The sequence below is a fragment of the Trachypithecus francoisi genome, unplaced genomic scaffold (assembly GCF_009764315.1).
Source record: "Trachypithecus francoisi isolate TF-2019V2 unplaced genomic scaffold, Tfra_2.0 Lachesis_group14, whole genome shotgun sequence".
In the NCBI taxonomy this organism is placed as follows: domain Eukaryota; kingdom Metazoa; phylum Chordata; class Mammalia; order Primates; family Cercopithecidae; genus Trachypithecus; species Trachypithecus francoisi.
Window position 1 is genome coordinate 38,158,251 of NW_022681459.1, and position 18,418 is coordinate 38,176,668.

General features: G+C 48.7%; 1 protein-coding gene across 1 annotated transcript in view; it reads right to left on the reverse strand.

Moving 5' to 3' along the window:
- Positions 1-18,418, reverse strand: part of CACNG2 (calcium voltage-gated channel auxiliary subunit gamma 2) — a 143,723-nt gene that overhangs the window by 23,409 nt on the left and 101,896 nt on the right. The window contains exon 2 of the mRNA XM_033232837.1: positions 2,612-2,695. Coding sequence (XP_033088728.1) covers positions 2,612-2,695 — 84 coding nt within the window. The remainder of the gene's footprint in view (positions 1-2,611; positions 2,696-18,418) is intronic.

The following is an 18,418-nucleotide window of genomic DNA, read 5'->3' on the forward strand; positions in this document are numbered from 1 at the left end:
TCTGCCTTCAAGAAGCTCATAGCTTCTTGGGGATCCCAAGTGTGAACCAGCGAAATTGCAGCAAAGTGTGGTCAGGGTTGAATTGTAGACACATGCAGGGTGCCAGGGAGGCCCCAGAGGAGCTTCTGAATCAGAAGCAGGGGTAGGGAGTGGGGGCAGGGGGAATCCTTCTAGAAAAATCATCCCTGTCTCCCAGCTTCTCTCAAGATCTAGGTTAGAACTTTGTAGAGAATGATAGAAACTCACGTCTTCCAGCTTTAAAAAATTATTTTTGTTGGCCAGGCGCGGTGGCTCAAGCCTGTAATCCCAGCACTTTGGGAGGCCGAGACGGGCGGATCACGAGGTCAGGAGATCGAGACCATCCTGGCTAACATGGTGAAACCCCGTCTCTACTAAAAAATATAAAAAATTAGCCGGGCGAGGTGGCGGGCGCCTGTAGTCCCAGCTACTCGGGAGGCTGAGGCAGGAGAATGGCGTGAACCCGGGAGGCGGAGCTTGCAGTGAGCTGAGATCCGGCCACAGCACTCTAGCCTGGGCGACAGAGCGAGACTCCGTCTCAAAAAAAAAAAAAAAAAAAAAAAAATTATTTTTGTTGTCCAGCCCAGGACTAGCATTTTATAGACCAGGGGTCAGCAAACTATACCAAATGAAGACTGCTGCCTGGTTGTGTAAATCAAGTTAAGCTTCACTGTAACACAGCCACACATATGCCTCCTTATTGTCAGTGGCTACAAGAGCAGAGTTGGGTAAATGGGACAGAGACTATATGGCCCAAAAAGCCTAAAATATTCAACATCTGATCCTTTACAGAAAAAGTTTGCCAACCCCTGTTACAGATGTTCAAAAAATATTGTTGGATTAAGTCAACTCAAATCAGACCTTCAGAATCCTGTGTTGCCAATCTGAGTCCAAGTCTTTTGTCCAGGGACACCAAAATGAACCAAATACTCTATGCTCTATGCTCTTCTTTCTTAAAAACAAGGAAATGGAGGTGTTGAACTGTTAGGAATTGCCACTGAAGAATCCTCTATCTCTTCTTAACAAAAAGCATTCATTGAGCCGTTATAAGGGCAGCAATGAATGAGACAAGTTTCCTGCCCCCAGGCGCTTACTGCCTAGCAGATAAAGCATGACATAATTCAAACTCCACCTGGTGAGTCCTGTGCTCGGGGAGTGTGGCTCCCAGTGTGGGGCTTGGCTTTGCTTGCTGGCTTCCACCTTCTACGTTCAGGCCTCACCTCTGCCACGCAGTGTCTCCCAAGTTGAGCTGTTTTTCCAAGGGCCCTCCCCGCCAGGCTATGCTCTTCTTGGGGCCAGGGACTGTGTCTCCCTCATCCATCTTGGCCTCCCCAGTACTAAGCACAGGATCCAGCACACAGAAGGAGCTCAACCCACATTTACTGCACAGCTGGGCTCCTGCAGCCCCACCCCAGACACAGTCGTAGGTAACAGGTCACCATAACCAAATGGCCTGTTAGGAATTCCAGTTAAAAGCAACGTCTTGAGGGAATTCATAAAAGGAAATGACGAGCAGGGTATGATATTTTTTCCTTTAAAAAAAAGAATCTAAAAATTGCATCGTGTTGCCTCCCTCTCTCTTCCCAGCTGCCTGACTGACTTCGCATTCCACAGGCTTTTCAATGAAACCAGATTCCAGGCTGACCTGAGAGCTGGGCTTGATGTGAGAAGTAATTCTTGAAAGAGACAGGGGCAATCTATATAATAAAATGCCTCCTACATGCTTCATAAAAGTGATCTGAGGGTAATGGCAACCCTTGTGCTGTTGGGGAGGGGAGGTGGAAGGGTCTGGAGCAGAGGCGGGGATGCTCCTGGGAGGAGAGCAAACCTCCTTTTAAAGAGATGGCCTGAGAACCTTTGGCTTTGCTGTCCCAGGCATCAAGGACTCTCAGGCCCTCTCTTGGAAATCCTTTTCTCAGGGAATAGGTAGCCTTGTTAGTTTTTGCTGATACTTGAGACATTTCCTTGGGGCCTCAGACTGCTTTCTCTTGATAATATGTCTCAGGTGGATTTAAGATTGCAGCTGTTACATCAGGATTTAACTTTGACTTACTTGACTTGCGGGGGAAGAAAAAAATCTTTCTCTCTCTCTCTTTTTTTTTTTTTCATTAGAAGTTCCAATCTGGCACTGCCTGGTGGGTTACTTCATCCAATTATTCAAGAAATATTCACTGAGCGCTTATTACATGCCAAGCACTGGGCTGAGAATATAATGGTGAATGCTAGGGTGAGTCCATACCCTAGCAGAGTTGGGAGATGGTTACTCAAATAGTCAAGGACCCCCACAGCAATGATAAAGTACTGTCCTCTGGGAACTCATGCAGAAGGCAGGAAGGACTTCCTGGAGAAGGTGATGTTTTAGCTGAGGTCGACTGAGTAGGAGTTTGCCAGACAAAGACGGGGAGGGAAGGGCGTTGCAGGCAGAGGGAACAGCATGTATGAAGGTCTGCACTCCGGAAAGGAGAGAGACTCAGCTTTTGCCTGCCCTCTGCTGTGATGTGGGCCTCTAGATAGGCCTGGTCCTTGACTCGTGAAGGATGGAAGGGCAGGGCCCACCACCAGGAGGGAGATAAAAACAATTGTGTGCACTCACGGAGGAAATATTCTGCTGTGTCAGCTTCGTAATCTGCATCCTCTGGGAAGTGATCGATTTGCTTGCAGAGACCTTTGAAATTCCCTGCAAAACAAGGGGAGAAGGAGCGCATGAAACATCATCGTTTTGGGGGCGCTTAGGGCCCACCTGCCTCTTCTTGACTTCTGGTTCTTTGGAAACTCACTCAGCCCTCTCCCTCACCCCTGAAGGAAGGTTTCATTTTATCTGTTTGGACATCTGCCTGGTGAATCACAACACACACCCGCAGTACTGCGGAGAGGATCTAAAGCCGATGACTTCAAAACGCTGCCTTCTGTCCCTGCACCCAAGCTTCTGAGGATTAGCGGAGGCTTGACAGCGGTGGAGGCTTGATTCCGGGCTGGGGACTGCCACGGAGGAGGCTGATGAATACTCCTCAGCCCGTCTCTGTGCCCCAGCTTGGCTGGGAGTCACCCTGCATTTTACATGTGAGAAAGCAGCAGATCACTTTCTAAAGGGGACACACCCCACACTGGTGCTGCCAGATGCTGCCACAGCCTTTTAGAAGAGCCTGCAAAACACTTTCCCATCTGCAATTGCACGGAATTCACCAAACCCAGCCGCCAACCGCTCTGAAATAAATATGGGGGTGGGGAGGAGATTGAGCCCCCTGGGGGCTGTACCCTTGGCCAAGTTCTTGAACTACAACTCAATTTGGTTCCACCACAGGCCTGTGAGAGGGGTCTTATCATCCCCATTGTACAGATGAGGAAACTGAGGCTCTGAGAGGCTAAACTATCTGAGTAAGTACTTGTGGCTAGGAAATGATGGAATCAGGGCTCCAACTAGGGTCTTTTGACTCTAAACATTTCCTTGGTGCCCGCTGGGAAAGTGAGAACTGGCCTGGGGCAAATCCCAGCACAGTGTCACAGGCAGGTCCTCCCCTATGTTCACTGATGAGTGAGTGAACTCTTGAATGCAGCCTTTCTAAAAACCGATAAGTAGCATAGACCGTACAATCACCAGAGCAGCGGCTTCCTGACAGTAGAGACTTTGTTTCATTCACCATCTTATCCCCAGCACCAGCATAGGCACATCGAACGTCCTTTAACCTTCTCTGAGTGGAAGAAGAATTGGGTGGGGTGTATGCACAGTGGGTAAGATGCAGGTTGCACAGCCAGACTGCCTGGGTCCAGCTGTGCGTCACTCAGTGTCCTCACCTGAGAGTGGCAATAACAAGAATTCTTCCCTGGCAGATTGTCGTGGAGGTTCACTGAGCTGATGCATGTTGAGTAGTCAGAACAGTGCCTGACACATTTAGGAAGTCCTTGGGGGCATTGACGTGAGAGAGAAATGAAATTTGACTATGTCCAGCCACTGACTTAGTAGCTAGTGTGACCTAATTAATAGAGCCCTCAATACATGCTGGCAATGGTTTCCTTCTACAATCCCGAGACTATGTCTTATAAAGTAGGGGCAGATTCCAGTATGTACTATAGATATTACTCAGGAATTTTACGGTATTACATATACCTTTTTTTTTTTTTTCCTGAAATGGAGTCTCACTCTGTCACCCAGGCTTAAGTGCAATGGCATGATCTCGGCTCACTGCAACCTCTGCCTCCCGAGTTCAAGCGATTCTCCTGCCTCAGCCTCCCAAGTAGCCGGGGTTACAGGCACACACCACCATGACCGGCTAATTTTTGTATTTTAGTAGAGATGGGATTTCACCATATTGGCCAGGCTGGTCCCCCACTCCTGACCTCAAGAGATCTGCCTACTGTGGTCACCAAAAGTGCTGGGATTACAGGCATGAGCCACTGTGCCCAGCCTAGACCTATATTTATGTACAAAATATAGAACTATATATTAGGTTGGTGCAAAAGCAATTGTGGTTTTTGCCATCCAAGTAATAGTGAAACCGTGATTACTTTTGCACCAACCTAATAGTACACAGGCATAGAGTATACAGGGATACTTATCACTACATAGAAATACAAGCATTTTAGGAACTTCTGGCTAGGCTTCATATAATGGAAAAGAGGAACCTCTGTAACTTCCTTTCACACATGAGCTCTCCCTGTACCAAATTCACCAACTTTCTTGAGTTCTACAAGAAAAACAATTCCCCAGAGCATATCGGGACTTCTGGTCGCTTCACTGAAGCTTGGTAGGGCCACTCAAAATGGTCCCATGGGCAGGTGTCTTCTCTGAGTGTTTTGGGTTCCCTGCTTTTTGCTGTTCCCACCCCTCTCCTGTCATGGCCCCTCTGCCCTCCTGCATCTTGGGATGTTAAAAGGAAGCCTTGTCCCCTCCGTAGTACCTTGTTTCCCTAATCCAACCACACACCCTTCTCTGTGGGAAAAGTCTTCATACCAGCTGCTAAGAGGATAACAAATTCTCCCTATTGTTACAATTACGAATCAGTGTATTTGAAAAGCACTTTGCGAAGCACTTTCATATTCTTTCAATTCAATCTGACAAATATTTCAGCAAGCCGGTGCCAGGCATCTTTATAAAGACTCTGTGCAGGAGTGAGGCTCAGAGAGCAGTACTGACATGCCCCGAGGCGTCGCACAAATTGAGGACAGAGCTTAACCCAGAAGGGCCCCAGTTGCATTCTGGTGGGCCACACCCACTCCTGTTCCGGGTGGAAAGGGAGGGATTATGAGGATGGATCATGGAGTCCAAGCTGGGTAAACAGGGAAATGAGGACCTGAAGGGCAAGTGAGGCAGTGCAAAGGCAGGGGTGCGGGGTGGAGCAGGAAAGGCAGTCAATGCTTTTGAATCTGGGGTCGGGGTGGGGTCAAAGCATTATTGAAATGGGGCTGCATGGGAGTGAGCTGCAAGGGTGGCACGTGGTAGCCAGAGAGTGGGATGTAAAAGACAGAGTGGAAGGGGTGCGGGTATTAGAAATGCCAAGGGCAAGGGTAAGACCCCACAGGAACAGGAGCTCACATTCTACAGGGAGCCTGGTGGCTCCTCCGGTGGAAGCCTGGGCCTCACTCATCCTTGGACCACTGGCTCCTAGTACAGTGCCTGGCACAGAAGGAGGGTTCAGGAGATGCTAACAGAGAGGCCGTGTGAGATAACCAGTGGCCCAGACCTCTCCTCGAGGCCTAGACCTGGGTATCCAACTGCCTATTTGACGTCTCTTGGTGGATGTTTTAAAGGCACTGAACGTGAACTCCTGATCTTTCCCTCCTGCCTGGTGCTCTGGAGGCCCCAGTTAGCTCGGCAAATGCTTCTCCAGGGCTTCCTGGTGTAAGCCTGAAACTAGTTGTCAGCGCCGACATCTATCTCTTCCTCCTCCGTGCAGGCTCCATCCATCAGGGTGTCCTGTCTGAGTTAGATCCTTAGTGTCTCAAACTTGCCTGATGCCTCTGAGACAGCACCGCCCACCACCAGGCCACCATCCCTGCTCCCTGGATGGCTGCCGTGGCCTCCCCACTCATCAGTTTGCACCCACTCTTATCCTTCTCTACAAAGCTATGACAGTGATCCTTTGTACATGCAAATCTGATCATGCCACCTCCAGCTCGGAAACACTCCAGCTTCCCAGTGCTCTCGGGGAAAAGCTCAACATCTCTAAGAAAGCCTGACCCCCAACCTCCACCTCTGGCCTCACCTCCCACCTGCCTCCTCCCTCCCTGCGCATCTCTGCCTTCTTTCCTGCCACGCTCCCTCCTACCTCAGGACCTTGGCACATGCATGCTGGTCCTGCTGCCTGAGCGCCCACCATGTCCTCTGTTGTCTCTTTCTCCTAACCTCCCTGTGTGTCCCTGCACTGTGCTACTGGGGTGTCCTCCACTAGCTGGCTAGTGCTGGCTGCTTTGTGTTGGGGGGAGATATTAAGGCCTGTATGCTATTAGTGGGAATGTTCTGGTAGACAGGGAAGAAGGGAGGGACTGGGGGCAGTGGCTCAGGCTTTAGCTTTGGGAAGCTGAGACAGGAGGATCCCTTGAACCCAGGAGTTCAAGACCAGCCTGGGCAACATAGCTTCAAGACCCTATATCTACAAAAAATAAAAACTAATTAGCCAAATGTGGTGGTATGTGTCTGTGGTCCTAGCTTACTTGGGAGGCTGAGGCAGGAGGATCCCTTGAACCCAGGTGTTCGAAGCTGCAGTGAGCTAGGATAGAACCACTGCACTCCAGTCTGGTGACAGAGCAAGACTCTGTCTCGAAAATAAAATCAAAATAAAAAAGTAAAAGAAAGGAGGACAGAAGGGATGACCTGCAGAGATGGGGGTGCAATACAGGTGCACTGTGCAAGGAGACGAGGCCCAGGACCCAGTGCAAGGATGGGTGGTGCTGTGCCAGGAGGGACGGCAGAGCTCGTGGGTGCAGTGCTGGGGATGGGCAGACATGGTGGGAGGGTATAACATTTCTCTTCTGCTTGCTTCTATTTTCCCGACGAAATGGGAAGTAGGAGCATTAACTGAGAAGACGGGTAGGAAGGGTTGGGGATGGGAGGACAGAGGAAGGGAAGCGAGAGTGGGAGGGAGTGGACCAGGCTGTGAAGTATGTGTGTCAGTGGCATGAAGGTCTCTTCTGAGATTCTGTGGCTTTCTCCGGCCACATTCAGGGCGTGGGTGCAGTTAGCTGGAGAGTCGCCTCTAACCAGGAGGAGGTCTGTGAGGTGAGTGCAACAGGGAGAGGGTGGAAAGGGAGGGATTATGAGGATGGATCATTGAGTCCAAGCTGGGTAAACAGGGAAATGAGGACCTGAAGGGCAAGTGAGGCAGTACAAAGGCAGGGGTGTGGGGTGGAGCAGGGAGGGCAGTCAATGCTTTGAACCTTGGGTTGGTGTGGGGTCAAAGCATTATTGAAATGGGAGTGCATGGGAGTGAGCTGCAAGGGTGGCACGTGGTAGCCAGAGAGTGGGGTGTAAAAGACAGAGTTGAGGGGGTGTGGGTATTGGAAATGCCAAGGGCAAGGGTAAGACCCCGAATGAGGCGGCTCGGGACAGGTGGAGGTAGGATGATCTTCAAGTACCCACTGGAAAGGTCATACAAATTAATAGATAAGGCAAAACTACAATGTTCACTCATATATTCTGTATACATCAAGTATATATTAAGCAACTGCCTACCCGGTTAAAATGTGAAGGGCAAATGATTCATCAAATTATTCTAATAAGCCCCAAACCACCGACTGGGTTTTAGAAATGAATGGTATGATCTTTTGATGATGAGGCTGTTATGAGCTAAATGATGGCTTGACTGGATCATGCTTTGACACAGGGAACCATACCAGATGCTCCCTAAACTTCCCTGTTAGAGTAAGGGTCATTCCATCTCGGCGAGTGCAGAATCTTCTCCTAACTTGTCCTCTACTGTTCGACTGGAGGACCTCTCCATGCCCAGCAGCCTCAGGAGGTCAGGGCCAGTAGGAAGACTCTGCTTCTCTTGCCCCCACCCTTGAGGTGGGCCTTGGAGCTCATAGAACCTGAGAACAGAGCTGAGATCTCAACCCAGCCTTGGGCAGCGAGGAGAGGAGATGGAGCCTTGGTCCCAGCCCCTCTCTTCTCTCTGCTGGGCCCAACACAGGAGCCACCCCTGCCCCCAGCCAGCTTCCCTGACATAGTAAGACTGATTGGTACAACAGTATTTCAATATTTAACAATGAGTGAGGCAGCGCTGGCACATCAGGTTGGAGTGAAGGGGTCAAGGCCAGGGACTGGAGGGGCTGCTTGCCTGGTTGTGGAATCTCCAAGGATGATAATGGGAGCAGCACTGGAGGCAGAGGCAATGAGCCAGCGCTCAGCTCCCCAAGGACTGAATGACGGTGGCCATGAGGGAATCAGACAGGTAGGCTGAGATGTGTTTCACAGAGACAGGGAGTTTAGGGAGGAGGCAGGGAAATGGACCGGAAATGTTGATGAGGTCCAGGGAGGCCTGGGATGTGGGCAGTAAAACACTCTCAACAGTGAGAGTTTGCAGGGGCGGTGGTGTCCTTCGGGGAGAGCCAGGTTTCCATTAGAGCAAGGACAGGATGGGGGGATTCTGCTGGCACTGTGACCTAAATTCTAGAAGGTGCCATGGCAAGGATTTAGGAGGGTGGGGGAGTTAGAGATCCAGCCAGATCAGGGGACACATGGCCCTGAGGGATAAGTGATGAGTAGGGAGGAGTGATGGGGGTAAACTGGGATACAGGTCACGGTGAGATTGGTTCCAACGCCTCCGGTGGTGATGAGGCTGTGAGGGTTGGCTGGAGGAGCACAGGGTCTCCAGGAGCACTTGGAGCTCAGTGGGCCCTGGATTCAGTCTGACTAATGGTGGTGCTGGGGAAGGGTGTGGGAGGGGAGGGGGTACTAGCAGCACTCAAGCATTAGAGGTGATTTGAATTTCGTAGGACATCTGCATCAACAGATGTCACTCCAGTAAGAGGAGAGTGGTGAGAGGTGATGAAACGAATGAGATTTCATTTCCCTAAGGCCAGCCTAGGGTTCCACTGTATTTCCTTCTGGTTGGTGGTAATCCACCCTGGGGGTTGTGATGGCTTCAGGCACAGATGGATCCAGGTGCTCCAAAATCTGGAATCTCTCTCCATCTCTGACTTTCCTCCCAGCTGGCTTCATTTCTAGGCATCCTCTCTCCCTATGGTAGAGACTAAGGGTCAAGTGCCTAGCACTGGGATGGTAGCGGAAAATCTAATCTAATCTCTGCCTTTCAGGCTCACATTCTAGGGAGAAAGACAGATGGTACAGAATTTACTAGAGTGCAACACCTCACATGATATATTAGAAGGAGGTATGAGGCCTTATGGCAGCACAATTGTTCAGCTATCATTTATGTAGCACCAACTCTATGCCATGCTTCGTGCAACCTGCTGAAAACACAGAGGGGGAAAAATACACTTTCTGTCCTCAAGGAACTTGCAGTCTATGGTAGCAGACAGAAAACACACGCTGTGGTGTAGAGGATGTGTGTGATGATGGAGGACAGCAGAGCGTGTCTGGGGCACACAGAAGGAAGGCGTGTCCAGGCGTGAGAGTGTGTGGGTGACACAGGTCTCCTGAGGAAGAGCAGGTGCCTGAGCTGACACAAAGTGAAGGAGTCAGCCTGGTGAAGCAGGGAGGGGTCTGTGTGCGTGTGTCTGTGTGTGTGTCTGTGTGTGCATGGGTGTGTCTATGTGTGTGCATGCGTGTGTGTCTGTGCATGTGTATGTATGTTTGTGTGTCTGTGTGTGCATGGATGTGTGTGTGTGTGTGCATGCATGTGTGTCTGTGTGTGCATGGGCGTGTGTGCACGTGCGTGTGTCTGTGTGTGCATGGGTGTGTGTGTGTGCATGGGCGTGTGTGTCTCTCTGCATGTGCGTGTTTGTGTCTGTGTGTGCATGGCTGTGTGTGCATGCTGTGTGTGTGTGCATGGGTGTGTGTGTATGTGTGCATGGGCGTGTGTGTGTGCATATGCGTGTGTGTGTCTGCGTGTGCATGGGTGTGTGTCTGTGTGTGTGCATGGGCGTGTGAGTCTCTGCATGTGCGTGTGTTTGTGTGTCTGTGTGTGCATGGGTGTAGTGTGCATGGGGGGTGTGTGTGTGTACATGGGCATGTGTGTCTGTGTGTGCATGGGCGTGTGTGTCTGTGCATGTGCATGTGTCTGTGTGTGTGTACGTGTCTGTGTGTGTACATAGGTGTGTGTGTGCATGGGTGTATGTTCGTGTGTGTGTGTGCATGTGTGTCTGTGTCTGTATGTGTACGTGTGTGTCTGTGTCTGCATATGTGTGTGTGTGCCTGTGTATGTCTGTGTGTGCGTGTGTTTGTCTCTCTGTGTGTACATGGGTGTGTGTGCACGCATGGGTGTGTGTGTGTCTATGTGTGTGTGTCTGTGTGTGTAGGCGTGATGAGGACGTGGTGGAGGGGTGAGGAGGGCTTTCTAGCAAGAGCAGTCAGGGAAGTGTGGGACACAGGAGGGAACACACTGTCCCCGTGGGTGGGAGAAGGTTTCCTAGAGCAGAGTTGGGAGTAACAGGACTTGAGAGAAGGCCCGAAGCCAGCAGGGTGCGTGCCGGCTCGCCCCTGCTCAAGGGAGCTCATCACCAGTGTCTTCCCAGCTCTTGTTAGCAGTTTGAAATTGAATACGGTTGGCGTATTCACACCGTGGGAACCCACGGCAAATGCTACAAACCAAGGTCCCCACCTCCCACCCAGGGAACTGGTTGTTAAACATTTACCAGCACGCCACTGGATGAAGGGTGATCCTGTGTGAGGGGTCAGCTGGTACAAAGACGTGACAAATTGGTGGGATTGGAGATTTGCAAAAGGACTGGGCCCATCGGAGGGCTGGGTGGGCGAGAGTGAGGGTGGACGATGACTGGAGCGGAGCGCAGGGGTCTCACGCTCCGCTGCCCCCTCGGGAACTGGCTTTGAGCTTCCGGAGGAAAGGGGATGCAGGGAAGACTCTCCCACCAAGGGTTATTCAGCTAAGGGGCTCAACAACCATGACTCTCCATGGAACCCCCATCCCAGAAGAGTGGCAGTGCCCCGCCAACCGCCAAGCCGAGTGAGTAGAGGCCCCACCGAGGCGGAAAGGCCAAGAGCTGCGTGCGCCGTGGGCTGGCACAGTTCTGGCTCCAGGAGTTCACGGTTTCAGGCTGGGAATTGCAGCTTGCAGGTATTAAGTAGTTTAAGAGGAGGTTTCATCAGCTTTGTAAAAAGCACAGTAATATCTCACACCAACTGCTGTCTTGTTTCTTTAGACACAATAAGCTCCTCATAAACCTAGTCATTAGGGGCTGAACAGACTCTGTTTTATTTTCCACATATTCATGAGAAGCTGAAAGAGCAGCTCTGGAGCCAGGAGGGGACACGGTGGAGCGAGCTGAGGCGTGGGGAGGAGGCTAAGAAAATTTTTAAGTGGAGCAAATGAAGGGTTTGGTGGGAGCTGCTTTCTCTGTGTTTTCAACCTTTGCTGCTCCTGGCTTTTTGCTTTCCTGGCAAGACCCTCCCTGACGGCAGGGATTCGGGAGGCCTCAGGGAGGGTGGGCCATGCCTGGCTTGTTTCTGGCTGGAACCCCAGGGCCCTGGGCACAGCGCAGCCACCAGCTTGAGTTGGGTGGTTTGCAACAACAGAACATGTGGCATCCTGTGAGTTTGATCGTTCTCTCGTTCGTTCATTCATTCTTTCAGTGGGTAGTTTCGTTTTTTTTTTTTTTTTTTGGGAAGGAGGGAGGGGAGGAAGGGCTAGGGGTCAAGAAGGGAGGGGGCAGTCTCAATGGCTACTTTCAAATGCCTACTGGGTGCTAGCCACTGGGCAGGGTGAGATGAAGTAAGTGGTCTGTCCTGCTTGCCTGCCATGAATTTGCTCCTTCCATTGACTCTGAGCTCCCACTTCACTGAAGTCCCCAGCACTCAGGAGCTGACCCCAACAATGAGCAATTGCTCATCCAACCTTCAGTTGCATCCTGTCCTGGCTCTCGTCTCCATAGCTACCTCTTTAGTTCTTCTTCTTTTTATTGAGACAGGGTCTTGCTGTGTTGCCCAGGCTGGAGTGCAGTGGTGCAATCATGGCTCACTGCAGCCTTGACCTTCTGGGCTCAAGAGATCTTCCCACCTCAGCCTCCCGGGTAGCTGTGACTACAGGCATGTGTAGTCTAATTTTTGTATTTTTTTGTAGAGAGAGGTCTTGCCATGTTGCCTAGGCTGTTCTTGAGCTCCTGGGCTCAAGTGATCCGCCCTCCTCAGCCACTCAGGGTTCCTTCTTTAGTTTTTCTTTTCTTTCTTTTTTTTTCTGGAGACAGTCTCTCTCTGTTGCCCAGGCTGGAGTGCAATGGCACCATCTCAGCTCACTGCAACCTCCGCCTCCCAGGTTCAAGCAATTCTCCTGCCTTAGCCTCCCAGGTGGCTGGGATTACAGGCACCAGCCATCACCCCTGGCTAATTTTTCATATTTTTAGTAGAGATGGGGTTTCGTCATGTTGGCCAGGCTGGTCTTGAGCTCATGACCTCAGGTGATCCACCTGCCTTGGCCTCCCAAAGTGCTGGGATTACAGGCACGAACCACCATGCTGGGCCCCTTTAGTTCTTTACACGTGATTTGGGGGAGGAGTTTGGGCTCCAGAGTTAGAAAGATCTGGCTTCTAAGCCTGGCTGTGTTACCTAGTAGCTGTATGAATTTGAGCAAGTTATGTGAAAACTGTGCCTCAGTTTCCTTTGCTGTAAGAAGGCAATATCAGTCCTTGCTGAGGGGGTAAGGGGATTAACTCTGAAGACTCAATGAAATAACAGAAGTGAAGGGCCCCAGTGCAGTTCCTAACCCAGAACAGATACTCAACAACGTAGGTCCTCCTTTTTCTTCTTCTTCAAATGACACCTCTTTCAGGAGGCCTTTCTTGATTGCCCTTAGCCGGGAAGACTCTTTCCTCTCCTATGCTCCTTTGCAGTGCTTTTTCAGCATTTTAATGGGCATGGGAAGCCCCTGGGGATCACGTTAAGCCAGGTTCAGATTCGGTGACACTCTGTATTTCTCATGAGTTTGCAGCAGTACCCACGCCGCCAGGCCCCAGTGGGGGGCCACGCTTTGGGTTGGGTAGCGAGGCTGCCAAGCACCTTTTAGCTGCTTTGGTCATATTCTGTTTGTGTATTGTTGTTTGGGAACAAGAAGCTGGAACTCTGTAAGCTCCTTAAGGGCAGCATTTCTTCTAGAGGATTCCCTGAATATATCATATTTTCCTTGATTCTAAGACGTTCACATGCAAATTTCAATGTTTCTGAAATTGAGATGTGTCTTATAATTCATGAGTTCACTTCACTGCAGTGTGTCTCTTTTCCCCCGAAAAATCATTATCACATTGATGGTGTGCCTTTTAATTAATGGTAATGGCTGCCTGACAAAAGTTTATTGAACAAATAAATAAATGAAAGAGTTAGTGTGTGTGGGTGGCCAGGGACTGTACTACACATTTCCATTCACCTAAACAGTTGAGCGTCATGCCAAATATTAGAATCCCTGGGGCACCAGGATCTTTTGCACTTCTCTTATGAAAAACCTGCTTGACTATACCTGGCCAGGCACAGTGTTTCATGCCTGTAATCTCAGCACTTTGGGAGGCTGAGGTGGGCAGATAACCTGAGGTCAGGAGTTCGAGACCCCCCTGGCCAACATGGTGAAACCCCATCTCTACTAAAAATACCAAAATTAGCCAGGCCTGGTGGCAGGGGCCTGTAATCCCAGCTACTCAGGAGGTTGAGACCTGAGAATCGTTTGAATCTGGGAGGCGGAGGTTGCAGTGAGCCGAGATTGTGCCATTGCACTTCAGCCTAGGCGACAAGAGCAAGAATCCACCTCAAAAAACAAACAAACAAACAACCAAGCAAAAAACACCTATTTGACTATTTAACTATATCTGGCTGAGCATGGTAACTCATGCCTGTAATCCCAGCACTTTGGGAGGCCAAGGTGGGCGGGTCACTTGAGATCAGGAGTTCTAGACCAGCCTGGCCAACATGGTGAAACTCGGTCTCTACCCAAAATACAAAAATTAGTTGGGTGTGGTGGCACACACCTGTAGTCCCAGCTACTGGGGAGGCTGAGGTGGGAGAATTGCTTGAACCCAGGAGGTGGAGGTTGCAGTGAGCTAAGATCACGCCACTGCACTCCAGCCTGGGTAACAGAGTGAGACCCTGCCCCCACTCTATATCTATTTGAATATATCAAAATATACATATAGCCCGCAACTCAACAATTCTGCTTAGAAATGTGTGTTGAAGAAACACTTGCATACATGCACACGATGTATGAGAATGTTCATAATAGGCCGGGCGCGGTGGCTCAAGCCTGTAATCCCAGCACTTTGGGAGGCCGAGACGGGCGGATCACGAGGTCAGGAGATCGAGACCATCCTGGCTAACACGGTGAAACCCCGTCTCTACTAAAAATACAAAAATTAGCCGGGCGAGGTGGCGGGCGCCTGTAGTCCCAGCTACTCGGGAGGCTGAGGCAGGAGAATGGCGTGAACCCGGGAGGCGGAGCTTGCAGTGAGCTGAGATCCGGCCACTGCACTCCAGCCTGGGTGACAGAGCAAGACTCCGTCTCAAAAAAAAAAAAAAAAAAAGAGAATGTTCATAATAGCACTGCTCATAACAACAACTAACTGGGAATAGCCCAGATTTCTATTATCAGAAAAATGATAGCAGCTTGTAGTATATTGATGTAATGTAGTATGCAGCAGTGAAAATGAGTGGATTACAGCTACACAAGTCAACCCAGATGAATTCCACAAACATAGCACTGAACAGAAGAAATCAAGCTGCAGAAAAATGCATACGGCGTAATTCCATTTTCACAAAGTTAAAAACATGTACAACTAAGTTATAGATTATTTAGAAATACATGTGTATGTGGCAAAACTATAAAGTCAAGCAAGAAAATGATAAACATCAAGTTTAAGAGTGTTTGTAGCTGGGCGTGGTGGCTCACACCTGTAATCCCCGCACTTTGGGAGGTGGAGGTGGGAGGATCGCTTGAGCCCAGGAGTTCCAACCCAGCCTGGGCAACATGGCCAAATCCTGTCTCTACAAAAAAATAAAAAATTAGCCAAGCATGGTGGTGCACACCTGTAGTCCCAGCTACTCAGGGTGCTGAGGCAGGAGGGCTGCTGGAGCCTGGGAGGTTGAGGTTGCAGTGAGCCATGATCGTGCTACCTCACTCCAGCTTGTGTGACAAAGGAAGACCCTGTCTCAAAGGAAAAAAAAAGAATGTTTTCCTGAGATAGGGTGGGGCACACAACTGCTTCAATGTCCCAGGAATGATCTATTTTTTAACTTGGTGGTGAGTGCATAGGCACTCTTCATTTTATCATTATTCTTTATTCCCTGCTGTCACAGAGGCTGTTTCCAAATATATCTTGTTCTTTTCAAGTTTTCCCTGGACATATGGCTTCCCAGAATGTAGACTTTAGTTCCCAACCTCCCTTGCAGCTAGAGGTGGCCATGTGACAAAGTTTTGACCAATGGGATGCAAGCAGAAATGGTGGGAACGACTTGGGAGGAAAGGCCTTCAGGGCATGGGATGTGCCCTTCTCAGTCCTTTCCTCTTGGCATGTGGACTAAGGAGCTCCAACTGCCATCTTGGTCGATGAGGCAATCTTGAAAATGGAGAGCTGCATGATGGTAGAATAAGATAAAGGGTATCTGAGCCACACTACCATGGAGTGTTATAGCAGTTGTGGACAACTTATCTCCATAGCAGTGCAATGAGAAAGAAATAAACTATCAACTATCTTTATTTTCTTACTTTTAAGTTTTTTAGAGACCAGCTCTTGCTTTGTCACCCAGATGGAGTGTAGTGGCATGATCATAGCTCACTGTGACCTCGAACTCTTGGGCTTAAATGATCCTCCTTCCTCCATCTCCTGAGTAGCTGAGACTACAGGTGCATGCCACCACACCTGTCCTATCTTTTTAATTTTAGGTAAATAAACCAAAAAAAAAAAACCAAAAATAAAATGCACGAAACTTTATAGCCAAACCTAATCCTAATGAACATAATCTGTACAAGTTAAAATAATCTTTAAAAAAGCTTGATTTTTAATTTTTTTTTGATATGGAGTCTTGCTCTGTTGCCAAGGCTGGAGCGCAATGGTGCGATCTCGGCTCACTGAAACCTCTGCCTCCCGGGCTCAAGCGATTCTTGTGCCTCAGCCTCCTGAGTAGTTGGGATTACAGACATGTACCACCAAGCTTCGTTAATTTTTGTATTTTTGGTAGAGACGGAGTTTTACTATGTTGGCCAGGTCTGGAACTCTCAACCTCAGGTGATCTGCCTGCTCTGGCCTCCCTAAGTGCTGAGATTACAGGCATGAACCACCGCTCCCGGCCTAACATTTTTTTTAAGTACATTTTATTGTGTATACTTTAAGGTATACAACATGATGTTGTATGATTACATATATACAGCAAAAGGGTTGCTATAGTGGAAAAAATAAACACATCCATCATCTCACACAGTACTCAGTTTTTCCCTGTGTGGCAGGAGCAGCTATAACCTCATTTAGCAAAAATCCTGAATACAATACACTATTATTAACAATAGTCCCCGGCCGGGCGCGGTGGCTCAAGCCTGTAATCCCAGCACTTTGGGAGGCCGAGACGGGCGGATCACGAGGTCAGATCGAGACCATCCTGGCTAACACGGTGAAACCCCGTCTCTATAAAAAAACTACAAAAAACTAGCCGGGCGAGGTGGCGGCGCCTGTAGTCCCAGCTACTCGGGAGGCTGAGGCAGGAGAATGGCGTGAACCCGGGAGGCGGAGCTTGCAGTGAGCTGAGATCTGGCCACAGAACTCCAGCCTGGGTGACAGAGCGAGACTCCGTCTCAAAAAAAACAAACAAAAAAACAATAGTCCCCATGTTGTACATTAGGGCTCTGGACTTGTTCACCCTATATATTTGCAACTTTGAATCCTTTGACCTATATCTCTCCATTTCTTCCCTCTCACCCCAGATCTTGGTAACCACTGTTTTATTCTCTATCTCTACATACTTGATATTTGACTTTTTTTTTTTTTTTTTTTTTTGGTAAAGATTCCACATGAGTGGGGTCATAAAATAGTTTTCCTTTGTGTCTGGCTTATTTCACTTAGCATATTGTCCTCCAGGTTCATGCACGTTGTGGCAAATGGCTGATCTCTCCCTTTTTAAAGTCTGAATCATAAATAATATTCCATTGTACGTAAACACCATAGTTTCTTTATTCATTCATCCATTGATGGACATCTAGATTGTTTCCATATTTTGGCTATTGTGAGTATTGCTGCAATGAACATGGGAGTGTAGATACCTTTTATTTTATTTTATTTTTTTTGCGGGGACAGGGTCTCCCTTTGTTGCCTAGGCTGGAGTGCAATAGCACAGTCTTGGCTCACTGCAACCTCCGCCTCCTGGGTTCAAGTGATTCTCATGCTTCAGGCTCCCGAGTAGCTGGGATTACAGACGCCTGCCACCACGCCTGGCTAGGTTTTGTATTTTTAGTAGAGAGAGAGTTTTGTCATGTTGGCCAGGCTGGTCTCGAACTTGCGACCTCGTGATCCAAGCGCCTTGGGCTCCCAAAGGGCTGGGATTACAGGCGTGAGCCACCGCACCTGGGGAATGTAAGTATCATTACAAGGTGGTGATTTCATTTCCTTTGGGTATAAACCAGAAGACATATTGCTGGGTCATATGGGAGTTCTATTTTTATTTTTTTTTGAGGAAACTCCATACTATTTTCCACAATGGTGGCATCAACCTACATTACCACTTAACAGTGTGCGAGGATTCCCTTTTCTCCACACCCTCGCCAACACTCGTTATCTTATGTCTTTTGATAATAGTTACCCTAACGGGTGTAAAGTGGTATCTCACAGTCATTTTCATTGGCATTTCCCTGAAGATTAGTAATGCTGAACACTTTCCCATTTACCTATTGGCCTATTTTAATGTCATCTTTGGAGAAATGCCTATTAAAGTCCTTTGCTCATTTTTAAATTGTGTTATACATTTTCTTGCTATTGAGTTGTATCTGTTCTTTATAAATCTTGGATATTGAGACTTTAGTTTAAACAAGAATATATGTTAAAAAAACTCAGATATTAACCCTTATCTAATATATGGTTTGCAAATAATGTTTCCCAATCTGTACGTTGCCCTTTCATTTTGTTGTCTGTTAAAATAATCTTTTATATATATTTATTATTAAACACATTCTAAAATATATATATACACACATACATATGTAATTTTTTTTTTTTTTTTTTGAGACAGATTCTTGCTCTGTCACCCAGGCTGGAGTGCAGTGGTGTGATCTCGACTAGCTGCAAACTTCGCCTCCCAGGTTCAAATAATTCT